Source organism: Crinia signifera, chromosome 2 (genome assembly GCF_055691185.1).
Source record: "Crinia signifera chromosome 2, ASM5569118v1, whole genome shotgun sequence".
Taxonomy (NCBI): Eukaryota; Metazoa; Chordata; class Amphibia; order Anura; family Myobatrachidae; genus Crinia; species Crinia signifera.
In genome coordinates this window covers 189547297-189570712 of record NC_139218.1, presented here as the reverse complement: position 1 = coordinate 189570712, position 23416 = coordinate 189547297, and the positions used below count along the sequence as shown (strand labels likewise).

At 47.0% G+C, this 23416-nt stretch overlaps 1 protein-coding gene across 1 annotated transcript in view; it reads left to right on the top strand.

The window, feature by feature from the left end:
- Window positions 1–13700: 13700 nt before the first annotated feature.
- Window positions 13701–23416, top strand: part of XKR8 (XK related 8) — a 38070-nt gene continuing 28354 nt past the window's right edge. The window contains exon 1 of the mRNA XM_083173416.1: window positions 13701–14527. Within this exon, the coding sequence (XP_083029542.1) occupies window positions 13872–14527 (656 nt within the window). The 5' untranslated portion in view covers window positions 13701–13871. The remainder of the gene's footprint in view (window positions 14528–23416) is intronic.

Genomic DNA, 23416 nt, shown 5'->3' with positions numbered 1-23416 from the left:
CCATGTACCTCCGTCCCCCTGCCGAATCTCACTGCAGCTCTTTCCCCTGCTGAAACCCACTTGCTCCGGCCAAAAGTCACGTTACACAAGTGCTGCTCTGCTCCTGGCTAACGAATCCCGGGAGTGGGCCTGCCAGCCGGCATTTTCAGGAGCCCTGTAGGCAGTATGAGTCAGCCAAAATATGGGTGACAATGGACTGGTCAACTATGCTGTCATCTAGCCTCCCTTCTCGCAGCTTTCCCCTTACTTCCCACCTAATCCTTGTGGTACCTGGGTAATCATTTCAAGGTCGACATGGAAAAGGTCAAGGTGCATGTCCAAGGACACAGCCACTGGCCATGGCATACCAAGAAAACGGGTGCCATCATAGGAGTACTCGCATTGGGCGAGATGTATTAACCCCTTAAGTGGCAATCCCGAGAATGTTCTGGGCTGTGCCTCAGTGCCCAGTCTGGCAAGCCCGGAAAATTCTCGGGATTGCGACTGTTTAGAGCCCCTCTGCGGCTCCTCCTCCCCCCCTCCCCTCCAGCTTTTGTATTGTCCTGTCCGGCGCCGGCATATGACAAGCCGGCTGCCGGGAGCAGGGACGGGGCTGCGGGGAGCAGGGCCGGACAGCGTGCTGCCCGGACCCTGGGAGAGTGTGGTGGGTTTTTCTTTTAGGGAGCGCTCCCCATAAAAATCTAGCCCAGTGGGGAGTGCTCCTTAAATAAAACCACTACTGAAGGGGTTGAGAACAAAGAGATGTGGTGGAGCGCTTAAAGGTTAAGTTAAGGTTAAGTTAAAGGTTAAGTTAATTACCAAGAATCAATTGGGTAGTACAATAATAAAATGGTATTTTTAATTTTATATAAAAAAATTATATAAGAACATAATATAGCAGCTAGGTAGCAATGAAACATGTTAGGAAGCACCTGCTGACCCTACTCTTTGGACAAATTGGAGGATTAACGGAGTTTCCCATTTACTATCCAAGCCGGCTTCTATTTGGTCCCTGTTTCTGTCCAACCAAAGTAACTGCATTTACAACTGTTGTATTTGGGACACCACCACCTGCTTAAAAACTGGATACAAAGGGTGAGATTTAATAGGATGAGATATTCAGAAAGTGAGAGATTTGGGAAGAAATCTCCAGGGTTTTTTAAAGCGGCAATCTTTTACACTTCAAAATCAAACTGGTTTTGCAGTGTAAAGGATTGCCGCTTTAAAAAAACTGGCGATTTCTTACCAAATCTCTCACTTTTTGAATCTCACCCTTATGCTGTGTACACATGGGGGCGATATATTGCTCAGCAATATATTGCTCAGCAATATATTGCTGAGCAATATATTGCTCAGTGTCTCCTTTCCATCAGCGACCAGAAAGGGAACCTCTGCCAGGGGAGCCGCAGATGGAATCAGCTGGTCGCAGAAGCAAGATCCTGCGACCAGCTATCATAAGGGGGCTAAAAACGGGAGCGTGCACCTGGCGATTTATCGCCGGGGCACACTCCAATCGCTGGCAATATAGTCACTAAAGGTGCGTACACACGGGGCAATATGATCGCTGGCAATATATTGCTAGCAATATATTGCTCAGCAATCATATTGTTTAGCAATCATATTGCCCCGTGTCCCGTTTTCATCTGCAACCAGAGATGGTCACAGATGAAAATTTAAACACTGCTGGGTGAAGAGGCAGGGGATGTCACTGGTCAGGGGCTCAAAACGGGAGCGTGCACCCGGCGATTTATCGCTGGTGCACACTCCAATCACTGATAATATGCCAGCGATTTCAGCCCCTATCGCCCCCGTGTGTACACAGCTTCAGTGTCGCAAAAATCATGAGGATACCATCTTGACTGAGACCAGCGATTATTCCTCCAGCGAAACTAAATCCTGCATGGTTTATGGACTCCCTTAAAAACACAGTCTGCAATTTGGACATCCACCAGGGACCTTTCTTGTTCACCAAACTGGGACTCCGCCATATAAGTATAAACCTCCTTGTCCTTTTATGTGTGATTATAAGCAGGGCTATTTTTCAGCAGGCTCCAGCAGGAACTGAGGCCCTTATTCTAGTTCACTCTTTCTGACAAAATATTTCTTAGATGGACAAAACCATGTGCACTGCAGGTGAGGCAGGTGTAAAACCCCACCCAAATCTAATTATCTCTGCACAAGTAACACCTGCCTCACCTGCAGTGCACATGGTTTTGTCCATCTAAGAAATATTTTGTCAGAAAGAGTGAACTAGAATAAGGGCCTCAGTTCCTGCTGGAGCCTGCTGAAAAATAGCCCTGATTATAAGTAATATTATTTTTTAATTTAAAGTGTCACTTGCTGCTATATTGTGTTCTTATATAATTTTTTAATATAAAATTAAAATTACCATTTTATTGTTGTACTACCCAATTGATTCTTGGTAATTAACTTAACCTTTAAGCGCTCCACCACATCTCTTTGTTCTTTTTCTATATTTCCAGGGGACTTGACACCCCCTAGTGTGAGCCGCTTGACTCCACATCCCCTGAAGGCGCCTGTTTGTTTCTAGCACTAAGAGCTGGGAAACATATTGGTTTTTACTACTGAAGGGGTTAACATACATTGCCGACACTCACCCCCCCCCCCCCCCCCCCCCGCCGCGATGCCTGCACATATGTACTAACATATACGGCTGACATCGCGGTGCGGTGACGGAGCCCCCCCCTTGATACCTGTGATGTGGGTTGCGGGGGGTCTCTGTCACCTCCTGGGCTATGCGGCGTCCCCAGCGTCTCCTCCTACCCCCCTGCCGCCAGAAGGACATTCCGGCTGTGACATGCTGCTGGGGGAGGAGGAGCAGCACGGAGCATGGGGAGGGGGGTGCGGACGCCAGGCGGCGATAGAAGCCCATAGGCTTGTACAGGGTATTGCCACCCAAAGGTGGCAATACCCTGCCCGCTGAAGACGTGCAGACGGGCTTTGGTAAATTTGAAAATGCGGTAAAACAGGGGTTTTACCGCATTTTGGTTTAGTACATCCTGCCCATTGAATGGTAGGGGTGCACAGGCACCGCCTAATGCTGTGCCCACCCTTTTGAACCATACTTGCCTACCTGACCCTCACCATGCGGGAGAAAATGCTCTGTTCCTGGTAATGTATGATTGCCATCACCTGTAGTGAAACACCTTTCTTATCAATTACCTAGCTCACCACAGGTGATGGCAATCATACATTACCAGGGATGTCCAGGAACAGCATTTTCTCCCTCATGGAGAGGGTCAGGTAGGCAAGTATGGCCGTCATCCATATATGTTTTTGACTTTATTTGCATGTACTGTTTACACAGAGTAATTAGAAGATTAAAACTGAAATAGGCAGGATATTATGGTGTGACTGAGAGACGTTTTATAGTGTAGTGAGTGCCAATAGCTGATGGTAGACACGTCAGATTGGCAATGTTACACAAACCCAATGGGCAATGTTAGACATGCCCAATAGGTGATCCTATGCACACCGATTTGACGGTGCACCCCTAATAAAATTTGCTGCGCACGCCTATGGGTGCCATATGTCAGCATTTTCTGAAATTCTAGCCTCTGCTGCCACCTTCCCGACAAATTCAGGTTAAGGGCCACTGCAATTGTCATCGCATCCACATATCTGTATGGGATGCTGGTCTTCAGTATACCGACGCCAGAATTCTGACTGCTTTCACATTCAGTATATGTTCAGTATATCGACATGGGTTAGGTTAACAGGGTCAAAAGGTCGACATGGGCTAGGTCGACAGTCAAAAGGTCGACATGGGGTTTTTCACAGGTTTTTGTCCTGAATGTCGACACATGGACACTGAAACATAGCACCACATCACCTTGCTTGGGGCACGGTGCCTCGCTATGCTCAGCACACTATTTTATTCTCCCACCACGTCCTAGTGGATGGTAGTCCTCCAATGAAAAGGCACATCAATCTCATTTAGTGGATGGTAGGGCATGAAATACCGCCTGTCGGCTCAAAAAAATGTTAAAAACCCCATGTCTACCTAACCCCAGTCGACCTAACCCATGACGACCCATGACTATAGTGATATGGGTCGACCTTCCTGAATATCAACCTAGACTCATTTCGACCTTAATGCAGGTTGACTTAATTGTGTCGACCTAATGACTGTCGACCAACATGCTGGTGACCCAATGACCGAACCCCCACCATTGTTGGCAATGGGAGCCTTGAGGGATAAAAAAAAAATTGTCGGACTAATTTGGCATGTTACATAATTCGGTCCTAGGCCTGTCCCTCAGCAGGTTTTTTATTTTACCTCTTGTGGAGTTCACGCGTTTTCCCTAATACTACCCCACCACCACTATTTCTATAGGGGTCTTCATGTTTCTTAAGGCCACTTAAGCTGATTCGGCAACACAATTGCTAGCAATTTGTTTCCTTTTTGGCAGATGCTCATTTATATTTATTTCAATGATTTGTTTGACTTTTCCATTTATTATTTTCTTTATAATTCTTTCTTTCTTTGCGTTTAATATTTGGATTTTGGGTCATTTGTGTTTTAGGCCTCTCATGTTTATGGCTTCAGGACAGCCCCCTGTTGGCAACAGTTGGTTAAAGGCTAATCTGTGATTACAGGCCAATAACAAGCACAGCTTCCCCTATGCATAGGGATTACAGAACAAGGATTACTCATTTTTCATCTCATTAATTAACCCTCCAGTAAACAAATTACTTTCCTGCAAATGTTTAATAGAAGTATAAAAGAAGAGTTTGCACTGGCCGCCCTTCTAACAGTGGAGGTCATTCTAGTTCATATGCAAAGCTGCGAAATTCCTAGTTTTGTGTGTGCTTTAAAACGCCGTCCCCCTCACACGCGGAGTTCCACTGCACGCGTGCAAATGGATGTTTATACATTAACTAAAAATGATACCGAATATGTATAGGGGGATTATTTGCTAGGTAGAGATGCATTATGAATTGAGTCTCCTGTTATTGATGGATCCAGGAACTTGGGAGAAGACCATGATACAGTAAATTGGATGGAATGTTTATTCAAAATCAGCAAGTAGGGCAAGGGTGTTAGGGTTGGACTGTGGGAGAAGCAGTTTAGGGTCGGGTTTTGGGAGGGGGAAGTTCGGATTAGGTTGTGGGGGGGGGGGGGGGGGTTTAGGGTACGGCTGCAGAAAGTGAGGTCAGGATTACAGCATTTACCAAAATGTGTTGGGATTATAACAGATGGGAGGCCATTGTTGATATTTTGACTGTCAGCATCCTGACTCTCGGGATCCCATACCAAACACTTTTATTAGTGAAAGCCTCAGTAACAAAAACCATCACTATTTAACTAATAGATAACTATAGAACAAATAGATAACCACTAGGTAGCCAAGTACTAGGTATGTACTAGGCAAGTGGTAGCCAACCCTAGCCCTCGAGAGCTACCAACATTTCACATTTTCCAAACAACCTAGCTGCTGCACTCATTAATCACTGACACATTTTAAAAAATCCACAGATGGAGCTAATTAGCTCACTTGTGATTCTGTGAGGAGACCTGCAAAACATGCGCTGTTGGTAGCTCTCGAGGACTAGGGTTGGCTACCCCAGTACTAGGCAATTTGAACATGAGGGTTTGCCACAACCAGGTAAATTGATAAAGGACTGGACACCAGTGTTGGATAATTGGAAAGCTTATTACTTTATCATGACTTGAATTTAAAACCTAACTAAATAAATGATCAATGACTTGCCAGACACCATTTTTAAAATTAACTAACACATAACCTAAAATCTATTTTTTTTTTTCATTATTGTGTCCTTTTAAGGAGGATGACACTTGAAATATGTATAAGATTAATTGCAATCAATACGTAAAGGTCCCGTATCCACAATAAATTGTAAACCTATAAAATAGCAATTAAATGTATCATCACCCTTTGATTTAAAAAAAAAATTATTCATTTATTTTAAATAGGTTTTTTATTATTTTATTTTTTAAATCGTCCAATATCTGACTCCCTTATTCAGAATCCCTGACCAGGGTTCAATGGCAATCAATTATGTATCTGCACTGTAAAGCTGGGTACACACCTAAAGATCTATCTGTCCAATCTTTATGGTGGAAACTAAAATCTGGGAATGTATTGGAGCAAATGACAAGCAACCATTTGCTCCTAAATGCTGGAAAATGGACGAAACAATTGTTCTTATAACTTTAATAAATAAATTAGATTAAGCTTATTTGAGTGACAATTGTCCTTTTTCCAGTGTCTGGGAGCAAAGGGCTAAAGCTGCCCATACACGCTGCTATGCGTGCTGTCCCGATGTGTGCTTTGAGGTGCGCGCTCCCGCGGCACCTCATTGCACAGTACAAAAAGTATGTGCTTGCACATTTTTTGTACTTAGGTTTCATCACATTGCATCGCATTGCATGCACAACGCATGCACAGGCAATGCGATGCAATGTGATCAGTGCTAGTACAGCACGGAAAGCATGCCCTCATAGCAGCGTGTATGGGCTGCTTAATTGTCATAATACAATGCCAGATTTTTGTTTCCACTAGACAGATTAAATAAATATTTAGGTGTGTACCCATTCATGCACATGGTAATGTACCGATTACTGATTTGCAAGGGGACTGGAGTCTGTAATTCTGCTCTAGAGGCTGGGAGTCCTTAATCTGTTATTAGATATCACTTGCATACTGAGCATCAATAGACTCACCTTTTCTGGGATACACGCTGGGGCGGATTGGGAACTAAAAGTAGCAATGGAAAATTTTGTGGGTGGCCCGACATGTGCAGCAGCAGAAGTATCACATGTTTAGCCAAGGTAGCATCACTATATGGCAGAGTTACTGTACTGCAGAGATGGAGTAACAGAATGAATGAGGACAATTTATTTATTTATTCATTAACAGTTTCTTATATAGCGCACACATATTCTGCAGCGCTTTACAGAGTATATTTGAACATTCACAGCCCTGCCCCAGTCAGGGCCGGCAACAGAAATTTTAGGGCCCTGTACACTGATATTTCTGGGGCCCCCCCACATAATCCTAAACCCACACAACCCTCTTCTGCATGTACCAGTAAATGTATTTCTAAATAGAAGACACTGTAATACTAGAAAAGAGTCGGGGATGTCAGGGATTCCCGTCATCTGTTTGTCTGTGGCGACTGGGCTCACTAGTAGTCAGGGCACTAAGGCCCTTATTCTGATCGGTGCGGCCCGATCAGAATATGCGGCCGCAACCGTGCAGGCGAATCCCCGCCTTCCATACGGATCGCCACCTGCCGTCCGTATGCGGATATGTGGCGATCCGCATGAAATTGGACGGGGATACGCCTCCTCCATGGTGGGAGCAGCCCCTGCATTCGATGGTCGCCGAACATCGAATGCAGGGCCGCACGCTCCACCAGGTCCCGCAACACAAGACCACACGGACACTTGTCCGTGTGAAATCATGTATAGAGGCGTGCAGCTGACATCCGGCGATGTCAGATGCCCGCCCCGTACACACTCGTCACGGCCTCATTACCATGCATACGCCCCGCGTTTGCATGGGAACGCCCATGAAACGGGGGGCGTATGCATAGGGTAATGAGGCTAAGTAGCCCCTCACGCCCCTCTACGCCCCCTGTGCGGCGTATAAAGAATCCGTGCGGCGAAATCGCCTGCACATGCGCAGAGTGACCTCTGCACATGCGCAGACGATCAACATCGGCGGTCCGTCCGCATGCGGGAATTTCCGCACCGATCAGAATAAGGGCCTAAGCTTGCGGCCATAGGCCTGCACAGCACATTTTATTAGAGGGTGCACCGTCAAACAAAAGGGTTGTGTCCAGCACCACCTATTGGGCATGTCTAACATCATCCAATGGGTGTGTCTACCATCATCTATTGGCACTAGCTACAATATAAAACGTCTCTCAGCCGCACCATAATCTCCAGCCTAATTCAATTTAAATATTCTAATTACTCTGTGTAACAGTACATGCAAATAAAGTCACAACCATATATGGGTGACGCAGGTATGTAGTGATATGGGTGACGCAGGTATATAGTGATATCGGTGACGCAGGTGTGTAACCTATGACCTGGACTGGGCAGTGGGCCCCTAGGATTGTAGGGCCCTCGGGCAACTGCCCATCAAGCCCATGTGTAAAGATGGCCCTGCCTGGCTCTCTCTGCAGAGATGAGCTCCAGGCAGCTAATTGCCTCATTCCCTCCTTGACCTCCTCACCTTAGTCACCTGTACTTTTGAGGTCCAGATCCAGAGGGGACATTTCTGACTTCAGGTGGGGACTTGGCTTCTCCAACTGTCCCGTCCTGCTCTGCGTCCATCTCCTGACAAGAGGGCACTAGGCAGGGCCAGGGCAGGAGGCAGCCACAGCACAGTGCGGAGCAGGTTTCATAATGGGGCCGCACATGCGCAGTAAGGTCCGTGCACAGTGCAGCCAGGAGACAACTGACTCAGCCTCCAAGTGCTGAGCGGCTGCTGCTGCCTGCTGCACTGTAAGTGCGGACGTTCACAGAGACTCACTAGTCTCCCCTCCAGTCGGTCCAAGTTCAGACCACACACACTGACACAGCCGCCGGAGAGACCCGGCGGCTGCACTGTGCACTCAGCGTCGGAGCGATCAAGGCAGCACACACTCACACAGTCCATAGACACTGGTGGGGCGGGGCAGCACGCCACGCTCAGACTACACACTAGACAGGGTCACGCAGCTTACAGATGGGCCCCGGCTGGACTCTGGGGCCCTTCAGACCGCCGGGGCATGTCACACATGTCCCCCTTGACCCCCCCTGTCGCCGGCCCTGGCCCCAGTGGAGCTTACAATCTATATTCCCTGCCACATGTACACGCGCACACACAGACATTATAGGGTTAATTTGTTGTGAGCCAATTAGCCTACCAGTATATTTTTGGATTGTGGGAGGAAACCGGAGTACCCGGAGGAAAACCATGCAAGTACGGGGAGAATAGAATGGGTGCGGTGGGCTGTCTGTCGTGTGTATGTGTGTGTGTAGGGGGGGGAGTACATGGCAGCAATCAAAACAGGCCTCTGGTTTAAATTTGCCAAGAGCAGACTTCGGCAGTCATGGGAAGTCTGGCTCACAGTGTTTTTGTTTGGGAAACCCAAGGCATCAGGCCACCCGGCCATCATCATGGGGGGGGGGGGGGGGGTTTTTTGAAGCCGTAATATTCAAATGTGCACCCTCCCCAACATGAATTTGAGTGGCAGCAGGACAGCGTGGGAGATATACAAGGGGAAAGACGAGATGGCGCAGCTTAGGGGCAACACTAGCAATAGCCTTTCATGGGAACCTCGGAGAGAGCGAGTTAAGGCCAGCATGAAAGAGGTATCCGGCGTGCTGGCAAAAGGAGGGGCTGACAAGGAACATGCTGCTACTGGAGCTGTTCCCAATAATAGTAGCAGTGGAATTGCGGGGCAGCAGGTTAGCCTGCTACCCCGCAGAGAGATAACTTTCTGGTCCAACAACCTGGGGGTAGTTCAGGTGGTCAACTAGCAAAGTGCCTCCTACCCATCAGCAATCAACCTGATCAAACACCTGGTTTTAGAGTGCCTGCAGCATAACATTAATTTCCACATGAAGCATGTGCCAGGGGTAGAGAACACCATAGCCGATGCCCTCTCAAGGCGGCACCACATGCACAACTGCAAGGGTTAACCTGTCCACCTCATTTATGGTAGATTGTCAAGATGGTAGGAGCAAGCTGGTGACAGATTCGTTAGCGCCAACGACATTGAAAAGCTACATGGCAGTTTGGGAAAAACATAGGAAAGCACCGTCAAGAGAGGGTAAGAAAGGAAGTGAAGCGCAAAAGCATTTATGTGGGGTATGTACAAGGACGGGAAGTCTAGAGCACAGGCAAGGGTAGCGCTGGTAGCCATTGACTTCTTTGCAAAGGTGGCAGGGGAAGATGAAATAACAAAGAGCTTTACCATCAGCAGAATGATCAAAGATGGGACAGGCAAAGCCCAACTGAACCAGACTCCAGGCTGCCCATTAAGGAGCCTATTTTAGAGCAGCTTGTGTCGGCGGCAAGGGAAGTTTGCAAAGAAGAATTCGAAGCAGCGCTGCTCAGGGCAGCATTTACAATGGCCTTTCACTGGGCTTTAAGAGTAAGCAAGCTGGTGGCTGCATCAAAGAGGTGCAGGGCATCTGGCATGTTGGGGAGCAATTTATCAGTTAGCGAAACAGTGGTGGTTTGCAAAATACACAGGTCCAAGATGGACCAGCAAAGGAAAGGAAAACGCTGAAGGAGGAAAGCATCCCAACAACATGCCTGGTGACTCAGGTGACAGAGTACTTGGTGCACAGAATGGGGGAGGGCAAAGCATTCTTAGCGCCTGCTCACCATTTAGCAGTTCAAAACCTTGTTCAAGCGTTGCGTGGTAGCATGCAGTAGGCAGGAAAAGGAGTACGGTACGCACTTCTTTACAATTGGTGCAGCCAATGCGGCATTCAAAGCAGGGTGATCAGTAAAGATGATCAAGAGCATTTCCAATCAACAAGCTACAAAAATATATATGATCAGGCAAAAAAATCGATACCTAACACCTATCCTGCGCAGAGGGTCTCCCAGGGGTTCTTCTTGCCAACGTTGATTTTTCCTCCTTAAAATGGGCCAGGATTAGTCACGGACGGAGGAGGTTTTTCCTTCCGCCGGGAGCACCCTTTGATAATTCCATGCCCTGTCTCAATAACTCAACCCCACCACACACACTTTTGCAGCAACCACAGTCAAGAAAGTGTCAGAATGCAGTTCGGCCAAGACCATATCTGGGTCATAGCTTTACAGATAAAGTGGCAGAGAGAAAGTTGGTGACAAAGACACCCGTTATACATTAGGCAGCCAGTACAAGACACATTAGATAGAGCAGACAGAGTACAAATGTAAGAGGAAAGCTTACAGCTGGTTAATGCATAGCAATGAGGTCCTCCTAGGGCATGGTAAGTAGGAATGCCAATCCTGGGGCATTTTTTTCAATCCCGGAATTGGCATCCCTAATTAGCAGTAGTGTCCCCGTACCCACCCCCCACCGACCAGCACATTTACTTACATTGACGGGCGGGTGGCCGGGAGTGGAGGAAACATCAGTGTGTTCGGAGGTGCACAGTGTCTCCGGGTGCGTGCACCTCCTCCTCAGCAGAAGAGGTACGCGGGCGGGCACAGATGGGGTGGGTGGTGGCCGAAGGAGACGGGGCGGGCGGACAAATGAAGGAACATGATGACAGCAGTCTGGGTGGTGTGGCCTGCGCAGGCCGCACGCCGGGGTCAGGAACAGAAGGGCAGCGTCTGAGCACCGCTGTGCAGTCTAATCCCGAAATACTCAAATCCCGGACTCCTGCCGATCCCAATCCCGGGATTGGCCACCCTAATGGTAGGGTCATGGTCGGGTGGTGGGCTATTGTTCAAGGAACCTAGCATTGGTGGAAGTACTGCAGGCCAGCCAAGGTATGGCATTAGGAAAGCGGAGGCACCCCCCAGCCCCATGAGAATGGGGCTGAGGCACACGGTACCCCCCATATGGAGGCTGCTCTAAGAGAAGGGGGTGAGGAGCTCCAAGGCATGGTGTCAGGGGGCAAAAAGGGTAACCCCGGGCGGTTACAGGTTTCATTTGCAAGAAGGGGACCCGGGCCCGGCCCCCCAGGTGGTTTACATGATTTAGTTATGATAAGGGCTGGTGGACCGCAGTGCTATCTTAGCCAGTAAGTAAGTAACAGTATATTTTGTTATCAGATTAATAAATTGTGAACTTTAATTTGCCATAATACATGACTCCGTCTGGTTATTTCAGGGTGGGAGGGGGGGGGGGAGGAGGGGGTTTGGGTTTTAAAGGGTTGTGGAATGGTGGAGGCATCAAATGCTTAGAGGTGTAAGTGGAACTGGTTATATATCAGTTTGTACCCAGCTTTAAGCGGCCCACAGACGGTAACTAAACAATATGGCTGTTTTCGACCTATTGGAAGGACCTTTTGATTACAAACTGTATGTGTGTGGGCATGATAACAATGCAAAGAATGTAGCCGCCAGATGTTTATCTAGCTGGCTGATCCCTTCAGCATACAGAAAGATAACGACCTCTAATGCAGGATGTAACACACATCAACAACAACAATGTACCAGTGATGTGGTAAGGCCTACTAGGCGACCCTGTTGATGACAGTATCGGGGGTGGACCACCAGGGATGGCGGCATTGGCAAGTGCATACACAATTGCCGATGGCGACTCCGGGGTGAGCGGCAGCCGTGTTGTCGCTGCAGCATGGCCACTTTTAACAAGGGAGGGGGTTGTTAACGACACATAAGGGCGGGCATCGTTATGACATCAAGCAGGTAGGGATGGCCATCATTTCCTTTGCCATTGATGGCAAAAGTGCAACGGACCATCGATGGTGTATAAATATGCAATAGATGACTATCAATATTTTGACATATTGATGGTCATCCATTTGCTTTGAAAGGTTGGCCTCTGGGCCAATCAAAATACGGGAATGGAGCTTCACAGGTGTCAGGGGCGGAGCTATGCTCCGTGTCCCGGCCCCTAGAGGAAAAAAGAAACTATTCAGTTAAGCCTGACATTGATGGTGGGAAATCATATGGTTCTCCCCAAAACTATTCGATATTCGATGGTCGATGACCATCCTTACAAGCGAGCTGTGCACACACTACAAAATAAAGTAAAAGATAATCGTTCAGAAAGGGCTTTCTGAAAGCTATCTTTCCAGAGGCAGAATTCTGGAAAGCAATGGAGTCATCCGATCTGCCGCCGGGCTCCTGCTCTCAAGGGGGCGCAATCTCCTCCCCTGCAATTTTAAATCCATTAACTGAAGGCCATTGGTATCACTTCTGGAGTTCTGAAATATGTGTTCTATCTCTATCTATCGGGACTATGTAAAAACCAGACCGGACTACACTCCGGACCGCCGGACAGGACATCACAATCTGCAGTCCGGAGCTTGCAGGGTCCGGTCCGGGGGGTGTCCGGTCCGGGGGGGTCCCTGTGATAGCTATCACCAGGGACATGGGGAAGGGGTGATTACAGCCTCCCTGTGTGGTCCGGACCATCCGGTTGTTGCTACATGCCCGGACCACACAGGGAGGCTTTATTCTCCCCCTGCTCCTCTCCCTGGTGACAGGTGAGACAGGCAGCCCCCCCGACAGGACACCCCCGGACAGGACACCCCCCGGACCGGAGGCTACAAGCTCCAAAATGCAGAGTTTGATGTCTGGTCCGGGGGTTTTGTCCTGGTCCGGTTTTCACCCATACCCCTATCTATCTCTCTGTATACATACTTTATATATGCATGTTATATTTAATAACAGACTTACAATATAAACTTTATATAAGGTTTTGTGTGTGTAGGGGGAGGGGAGAGGCAATACGCATCTTGCCTCCGGGCAACTGGGACAAACTTACGCCATCTTTCACTTTATCTTCTAGTGTGTATGGGGCTTAAAAGATTTGCAGTTTTTAAACGACGGTTTAAAGCAATCGTTCTGCTTGTGTGAATAATATGTTTTGGCCAGCAGAAAGGAAATTGGGTGACAGATCGGATTCTTCTGAATGAAAGTGACGCATACTTCTCATGTACCATACAAAAAGTCTATACATTAGAGTTAGGCTAGCAATGCTAATAGCTATGAATGCTCCTTAAAAGCTGCAGTATATTAACAACACCCCCAGAAACGCGCAGTCACTGGTGTTGGGAAAGGCAGCAGCAGTGCTGGGGGACAAGCTGTTTATCTCTCCCTAGTAAGGGCAGCAGCAGCACGGCTGATGCCTATAGGTCCCCGGGCCTCCTCCCGCCTCCCGTGCTGTCAGCGCCGCGCCCCCCCTCCGGCAGTCCCCGGGACTCGGAGTACGGGATGCCGGGATGTTTGCCGCCCCGCTACCGGCTCCTGGACCTGCTGTTCGCCCTGGGGGGAACCTTCGCCTTCCTGGGGGACCTCGGCGCCGACGTGTGGAGCGCCGTGCGGTACTTCCAGGCCGGGAACACGCTGTGGGCAGCGCTGCACCTCGGCCTCTTCCTCCTCACCTCCGCCGTGCTCCAGCTGCTCAGCTGGGGCTGGTTCTGGGTAGACAGAGCGGACTTGACGGAGCCCGGGGAGGATGTGCCCGTCTCGGAGATGAGGAGCAATGGTGCCGGGTACCAGCAGAATGGAGCGGTGCCCACAGAGAGTGCGTCCGGAGCCGAGGGGTGCTGCGTGGATGGGGCACCGGCCGGGGACGTGGCCAGAGGTGTCCCAGAAGACATGACGCCTGCCAGTGCCGGGCTCTCACCCTGCTGCGCCCATGAAGGGGTAGCGGCGCTCACCGGGAACGGAGAAACTGGCCCTGGCCGGCCGGGCGTCTGTGACCCTGCACCCGGTACAGAGAAGGGACTGTGCTGCCAGCCTGTTGCCGAGCCCGGAGCGGAGGCGGAGTATGAACGCTTCATGGGCCACTTCCAGACATCTCGGGTCATACTCAGGCCCACCTGCCTCCTTATCCCGCACATCCTCCAACTGGGGTACCTGTTCAGGTAAGGCTGCTGCCCCATGTGACGCTGCTTATTTTGGGGCATCCCCCCTGCCGCCTGTGCCACTCATTGCCCACACAGATACCCGGGCAGCATCACAGTAACACCTCCCTAAGAAAAGAAAACTTTGTACATCTGTGTTCCCCTCTCCCCAACAGAGGGTGTCTGGATTTTTTTAGTCATTTTGTAAATTGTACAAAACTGCAGATATGTCCTGGCAGTGGCCTCTCTTACCCCATGCACCAGTCTAGTCACATACTGTATGCACAGGTAAGAACATATGGGTGGCAAATGAAGGTGCTGGACTGATGTATTCCTCTGTATGGGTAAAAAACGGACAACACCCCTGAACACTGGAGCGGGCAGGCTCCATTCATCAATATCTGTCAATCTGGAGTTTGTCATACCTGTCAATCTGGAACTTGTAGTGTCCGGGGTGGGGGTCCCGTCTGGTGGTGCTGCTGTCACCAGGGATAGAAGGGGGGGGGGGGGGGAGGGGGAATAAAGCCTCCCTGCATGGTCTGGGAATGTAATAACAACTGGGGCAGTCTGGACCATACAAGGAGGCTGTAATCTGACCCTTCCCCATGTCCCCAGTGAGGACATCAGAGACCAGGTCCTGAAGCAAAGGCTTCTTCAATGCAGGATGCCGAGGGCCAATTAAAATGCTGCACTGACTTTTGAGCCAATCAGAGCTGGTGTACCGTTAGCTAATTAGAGCGGCTGCCTGTACACAAGCTCTGATTGGCTCACCAGCCGGGTCTGCATTTTAAGTTAATTGGCCGCCGGCATCCTGCATTGAAGAAGCCAGGCTGTGCTTCGGGATCTGCTGGGTCGGTCGGAAGGGGGGATGGAGGTCTGCGCACACCAGGTCTACATACTGCGAGATATGTACAAATAAATATTTGTACATAGGTCCAGTTCCGGTTTTCACTTAGTCTCCCTGTATACCATGCTACAGAGGGAGTGCCTCTCTTCCTTGGCCGGGGATCGCCAGAATGTCCTCGCTGGCACAGAGGCACCTTATCTGACTGGGACGTGCAGTTTCAGGATGGCGCCACTGCGGGTCCCTGCCCATCTCCACTTCAGGGAGACGGGCAGGGATAGACGGGGCGGCGAGGGGCACTGGGGGAGGCGGCGGGGACCCGTAGACAGCCCCGTAGCCACGCACGCACCCCTAGCTACAATATTGATTACTGTAGCCAAATGCAAAAATCTATTACCTAGAGAACAATTTTAATTAAAGGCTGGTGTAAAAATGTTTGTGATGTTTCCATTTAGCACACTGCTCCTTCCTGTCTCGGGTTTATTAGTAAGCTGTCGATTGGGATGATCACCCAGGGAGGCCCACACATAGCTACATTTCCAACATATGGGTACTATGGCATACTGTATGTGATCTGGAGTTTCTGGGCCAGATGTACTAAGCCTAAAAAAAGTGATTAATTGGGGCAAGATAAAGTACCTGCCAATCAGCTCCTATCTCTCATTATACAGGCTGGGTTTGCAACAGTTAGTTGCTGGTTGACTGCTACTTTATCACTCTCCATTTATCAGGTCCTCTGAGTGGCATAATTAGAAATGGGGGCATCACATTGAGGGATATCCAATTAGCTGTGAAAATGCATCTGGTTTTGTCAATGTTTTTTTTCTCACAAAAACACACTGATTCAATGAAACCTGTGTGCATTTGAGTGCACATCCCAGAAAAGTCGCCACTAACCTGGGATTATGCCTCAACCTACCAGCTGATAAATTGCAGCTTTTCAGACTCCAGCGGTACAATTGTGTACTGTAAATTATGACCGGTAATTGGATACCACCCTAAAGGCCCAATATACTTGTACAATATGGCCCTTTTCTACACAATTTCGACATATCGGGCTAAAAATCATGTGAAAAGTGTCAAATTGTATGTAATTTACTTCCAATTCTGATTCCGATACGTGGTCCCTTGTGCATTGGATCGTATCCAGAGATTGTACTGCAGGTTGGGGCAGTGAATGGGATCGCATGAGGTGCATTATTTGCTCTAGATTGTAAACTTGCAAGCATGGCCTTCCTACCACTATATGTCTGTCTGTGATTACCCTGTTTGTCTTATCACTGTTGTTTCCAATTGTAAAGCAACGGAATATGCTGCACTATATAAGAAACTGTAAATAAATATATAAAAAGGACTGCATACACTACTGTATGTATGCGATCTAGCTGCAGGAGAGCCCAACAGCTCCTCAGCGGGTAACTTTGGTGCTGGGAGTATGTACACATAGTCCTTTTTAAAAACATCACCAGCATATCTTATTCACAATGTTATTGATAGGGTACCCTGCAAACATTAATATGGCCCTGCGCAGACCATTGTAAAGCTCATGTGCAGAATAACTTAAAGGACCGGTGGGATAGGCAGAGCATCACACGTGCTGGGGTGGGATGAGAATGTCAATTGCAGACAATGCTCTACGACAATGCTCTCCCCATAGGCTCAAATAGTATTATTACAGTAAACAATAAATGCCATCTTTTTTTTTTTTTTTTTTTTTTTTCATGTTACAAAAAGCAAAGCATGACATATTGTTCTTGACTGCAGATCACATTGAGAATTATGGGGTCCATGGCCTTCTCATACTTTGCTTATAGCAGGGGTTCCCAAACTTTTTTGAATCACGGCACCCTAGAGCATCAAAATGTTTTCAAGGCGCCCCTAGGGCCAAATGCTTCTTATTGAGAAATTCAGAAAAATTTGGATTTGCTTCTGGTTGTCCACATATATTATGATTGGCAGCCACTAGCACTGCTTTTGCCTGGTACATTGACCATAACTAATATGAATTAATCCTGGTCCACCTACCCAAGGCAACCCTGTAAGTGTCCTGAGGCACCCTAGGGTGTTTGGGAACCACTGGCTTATAGAATAAGAGATATCTCCTGCATTTAGCATTCAGTAACTTGCTTTAGCAGTAAAATATGTGTAAACCATACAGAAACCATAATTGCTTTGTATATTTGGCTTAATAAATAATCACTCCTCAAAGGGTGTGTGCATAACTGTCACATTTATTTGTAGTTGGTAATTTACTGTTAAGTATGTAACATGGAGATCAGAATGGCAACAAATAATACAGGAATGTGGCATATGCAGAAAATTATTGGCAGAAATCCAAGTTGTGTATTTTGCTTAATTTTAAGGATTTTGTATTTCAGATTTATATTGCTGTGAATGAAGGGTAGGTAGGAAAAAAGTCAGATTTCCAATGTATCCCAGAGGGGGATAGGGTTAGGCACTGAGGCAGTGGTCCCCAAACTTTTTTGGATAAGGGCAACCTAGGGCATCAAAATGTTTTCAATGCACCCCTAGGCCAAATGTTTCTTATTGAGAATTAGAAAAAAAAGTATTACATTAAATAAATTGTGTTTGTGTCATCCTTAGGGTAAGTTATGAGTCCATGTGTTTGTCCACATATGTCATGATTGGTCCACCAACCCAAGGCACCCCTGCAAGTGTCCTCAGTCTTCACCATTAAAATGACACCTTTAGTCAACACGGCTAACAGGAGCACTTATGCCAGGTACACAAAATAGTGATTTAGTGGCAGTCATGGGCTATGGGACCCTGCATCTGCAAGTGCATACATGCATGCTGATGCAAGGGGGTGATGGGGTGGCAGGGGATGTCATGCTGTATTTGACAGACATGTTTTCTAATTGAAAAAAAAGAGTATGGTACAGCGCTGTGTTGAATATAAAAGTAATTTATTTAAAAAATAAACAATTTCTTGGCCACATTAGACAAACAAGACTCACAACATATATAAAGCTGTTAGTCCATTCCCATCTCAACCAAAAAAAAACATGTTTTCTAATTGAATCTGTAGACATCACTACCAACAGTGGGGGGCTCACAGATTAGGTGTACACATCAGTTTTAGCATGGCCAAATAGTAAAACTGTAGCGGGGCATGCAGGGATGTGTAGTTCAACAACAGCTGGAGTGTCAAGGTTAGCCATCACTGACATTAAGGCATTAAGGAGAATATATTGTTCCGATCCAAGTAGGAACAATATCTTGACTAGTGTTCCTCTTGAAGGAATGGGGTATACACCTCTTGCGGCCTTACTTGCTGCAATTTAGGTACTGTACATGGGACCTATCAACATTGCCAATAATCTTCTAATGGACGAAAATTACCAGGGTGTGGTGCTTACTCTAATCTAGCACTGCAGCACGGATCCAATGGGTGACTGTATTGTTTATATGTGTGTCATGTTTTAATTGAGTACATTTACTCTTGGTTTTAATATTTTTTTTTTTTTTTTTTAAACACATGGTTATGTAATTAACTGGTGTATTATCAGTGCTGTCACAACCCCTTTTGCTTTTGTACTTGTTATATATTTTATATATTTATAGGAGTGATTACCTCCAGAATTCTGTGATGGCAGTTTATTGACACATCAACCCCATCGCAGAGCACCCCTATATATATCTTGATATAATACTTTGTGTTCCCAGCTTAAGCTAATATTCTGAATGGCATTGTCTATAAGAGTGTATAGGTCGGTTCAGTACGTTACTTCCCAAAAACTTTGGAATAGAAAGCATTAAAATAGAAAAAGGTAAGACTTGGAATAACTGTGTAAATTAAGTTAATTTATTCCATAATTTTTTTCAATTTTGAAAATAAATAAATATTATACTGAGATTCCCCCTATTTCTTCTGGTCATACCAGTAGTTTTGTGACAGTATCATTTACAATGTACAGTTCTGCCTTTATTTTTATAGAAATTCTGGTAGAGCTTCAACTTCTTGAGGCATTTATGTAAAAAAAGAACATACATTTTTGTTAGTTTAGTTTGTTAACATTTTATTTTAAGTATGGTAGAACAGACAAGACTGATTGGCCCTCTTGTATGTGACCAATTGGGGGCTTACCCATCCTCAGGAATCGGTCACCCCTGATTATTTCATTACGTGAATCTGGCATAGGCTGATCCAATGCTCTAATGTTTCTCGACTCCATCTTCCTGGTGACATACACGCTGGACTCCTTGTCACAATAGATGCACTGCGCATGGCAACAGGTAATCTATGGGATTGCTGAACGTACTAGAAATAATGGTCAGTGTTTACACAATTATATTGATCATGCTCTCTCATCTCTGTACACAGCTCATTTCTTATTGTTTTCAGTATATATTTTGTATATTAACAACAAAATATATTTAAACAAGTGTGTAGCAAAAAGTTTTGGTGGTCACAAATGTCAGATTTAGAAACTCAGATTTAGAAATACTCACCACTTAAACTGCAGCACGTGGAGCTCCGTTCTCCCATCCATGGAGCTCCACCACCCCCAGCCTCTGGAGCAGCGTGGCGGTGGCTGGATCACCCCCCAGCCCTGCACGGGATTTCCAACCACATGCTGCACCAGGTGAGCTCAGCGGTGGCACTCCCCCCCCCCCCCCCCCCCCCCCCACCCCACTCACACACACTTACCACCACCACACCCACACTGGCTCTCCCTTCAGGAAGATGGCACTGCAAATGGCTGCCTAGGAACTGTGCACTCAGTCATATGTATCACCGTGTCTCCTGTGTGATAACTGTACTGTCTCTGCTTGAAATGCGAATATATGTTCCCTGTGTGATAACTGTACTGTCCCTGCTTATATTGTTACCTACCCAGCTGCAGCAACGACCAGTGGCACTGCTGATGGCTGCCTAGGCGCTGTGCAGCTCATCTGGTATGTGTTCCCAGAGTCTATATGCCCCAAGGTACATCTAGCGTATACCTGTATGTATATCTGTCATTATTTAACTGTACCTAACTGGCTGTTGCACAGCAATACAAATCAAATTCCTAGTATACGCAAGTATACATGGCCAATAAAGTTGATTCTGATCTTCTGCAGCAGCCCCTACTGTCCTGGGGTTGCTGTCTTTGGCTGTTCGTGGCCACTCGGGTGCACAAACTTCTGCATGCGGAGACAAGGGATGCTTGGCGGTGAAGGGGAGTGCTCGGAAGCAACAGAGGCCCATGCCTTCGATTGCTTGGGGAGCAGGTGGGCGATGGGAAGGTTGCTGTCAGATGGTGGTTCGCCAGTGGTGCACCAACATATCATAGCATGCCTGGAAATTTTCCAGGACAGCCCACTACTTTGATCTATATCTGAAACAGGACTTGCAGTATTTTTTGGGGATTGGTTCTATTGGATTAATGTATTACGGTCCATATGCTCTGGGCAGGACACTATGGAAAGCAGGCGACTCTGTCGCTCATCTGCTGGAAATACACATCAGTGTTCGCCGCTTGCCCGTACACACTGGACGGCTTTTGAGCCGAAAGCAGCTCAAACTAGTAAACTGAGCTGCTTTCAGCTCAAAGTCCACCAGTGTGTATGGGCCTTGAGAGTTTGGTTAAGGTTTAGTACAAGAAATTGAATGAAGACTATATGGGGGAGATGTACAGATGGAGCAGCTCTCAATGGAGATAGATTCGCCATTCGCTGCCCCGTTCCTTCACAGCACTCCGCTTTCGGTCCCCTGAACCTCCAACTCCCTGAAGCGGAGACGTGCAAAGAAGCCGCTCCCCACCGCCTTGCTGACGGGAATGCGCAAGCCTGTGAGACACTCACACGTCCCCGTCAGATTGAGCTTCTGTTCGCCAGCCTGCACCAGCTCAGGGCATCTGGCGATCCTGGCTGACAAACTGGCTGACAATCTGTACTAAGCCTTAAAAAGTGATAAAAATAGTGCTAAACCACCAACTAATCAGCTCATAACTGTCATTTTTCACACACAGCCTTTAACATGAGAGTTAGGAGCTAATTGGCTGGTGGTTTATCACTCTATTTTATGGTGATTGCGAGAGAACCAGGGAATTTCAGTCCTACAATATTTGGGACTAAACCTGATATTGGTCGACACGTATGTTGACTGCTCTGTAAAATAAAATTTTTGTGGTGTACACCCGACACGCTATAGCGGGTCACTATTACAATTACAAGTTGACATATGCTATGTTTCCATCATAGTAACCAACTGAGCAGCCACCCGTCGGGGAACTCCCAAATGATTTAAAGGACCAATACAACCTAACAACACTCTTAACCAATTGACACTGGTCGACACTGCTGTAGTCCTGCCCAATCAGCAAATATAAGCTGGAAGTGGTGCATAAGACAATTATATGATATCTTGAATTGAACAAGTGGACTTTGTTTCATTATATTACACTGCAAGGACATCTGTTCACACTGGGGAATCAAGCCGAGAGTTATTAACAGTACATATTAGTACCTCATTATTATTGGCAATCAAAACCTGTAAATAGTCTAATTGAGATAGTCGACTATTGTGCGAATTTGGTGAGCCACCGTTTTTTTAAACACACAATGTATGTTGTTCTGTCTGTGTTTTTTTATATTTCGCTATCTTTAATCATGTAAATAAAAGTTAATTTTTTATTCGTATTAGTCAATCTAGGTGCACCATGCTGTGACATACTTTTCTTTCCCCTTGTCCCATCACTCTATTTTATCACTTTTCAAACTCAGTACATATGGATCTTACTGAGGGATTACAGTTGATAGTGGAATCCATTTTTGAATAATTAAAAAAAATCAACAAGTAAGATTTATCTAAGCGATTTTGACTAGTCAGCGATGCTTGCTTTGCTATCGCCTGGCCAAATAGACACTGTAGGGAAGAATATTCTTGCTAGATGCTGCAGTGTCTAATAGACTGTATGCACGGGCTGCTGCTGGAGATAGGGGCCAGCTTATCTCCGGCAGCGACAGGGAGATTTTGACTAAACAAAACTCGCTTAGTCAAAATCTCCCTGCTAAAGCCTGTGGGTACACCCATTAAGCCATACATCTATTGGCCAGTTTCCCCTTTCTGACAATTCCAATTGGTGAACTATTATGATTGATGAATTTCCACCATGGCCCTCACTGCAGAGTTTGTATAGTCTCCCTGTGCATGCGTGGGATTTCTTTGAATGCTACGGTTTCCTCCCACAATCAAAAAAGAAAGAGTTAAAGGTAGGTTAATTGGCTCCCAACATTAATAACACTAGAATGCCTGTTAAAGGACCAATACAACATGTGTACATGTGGTAGGGAAAATAGATTGTAAGCTCCACTGGGGCAGGGACTGATGTGAAAGCATTCTTTGTAAAGTGCTGCGGAATATGTGTGCTCTATATAAATAACTGATATTAAGTAAATAATTGCAGGCAGATTGAAAAAATCTTACATGTTCAACATCCCTTATGCGCCGGCGCGATTCAGATAATTTTTGGGGCGAAATCAGCAACAGCTTCTGAAGTCGGACCCGTTCTGCCATGATCCCGCATCAATGCTGTCATTAAAGACAGCATTGCATAGGGAGTCACCGCTATTTCCCACATCGGTAATAGTGGCGGTACATTGCATACCCCCTCAGCGTAGTGTTCCCGCGACCAGTGTAGTCAGTCAGAGTTACGCAGTTACTGTAGTCAGAGACTGTCTCAGATGTATGATATGGCATGTGTGAATGTGTTCTTGAAACACCCCCACGATCCACGCCAGCCCGAAGCAGGGCGAGCACAATGCATTACGCGTCCTCCCGACCTGTTAATACCCCTACTATCCACGTCGGCGTGGAGTTTATTTTATAAAGTGTGGCGAGGTGACGCAGATTACTTAACATGTATTCCGCATCTGCTCACCATACTTAAAAAAATAAACACCACGCCGACGTGGATAGTGGGGGTATGAACAGGTCGGGGGGGACACGTAACGCATCCACTCGCCACGCTTCGGGCTGGCGTGGATAGTGGGGGTTTGAAAGGAGGCATTTGCCAGTATGTAACATGGAGCACTGGCAAATGCCTCCTTTTTATTGT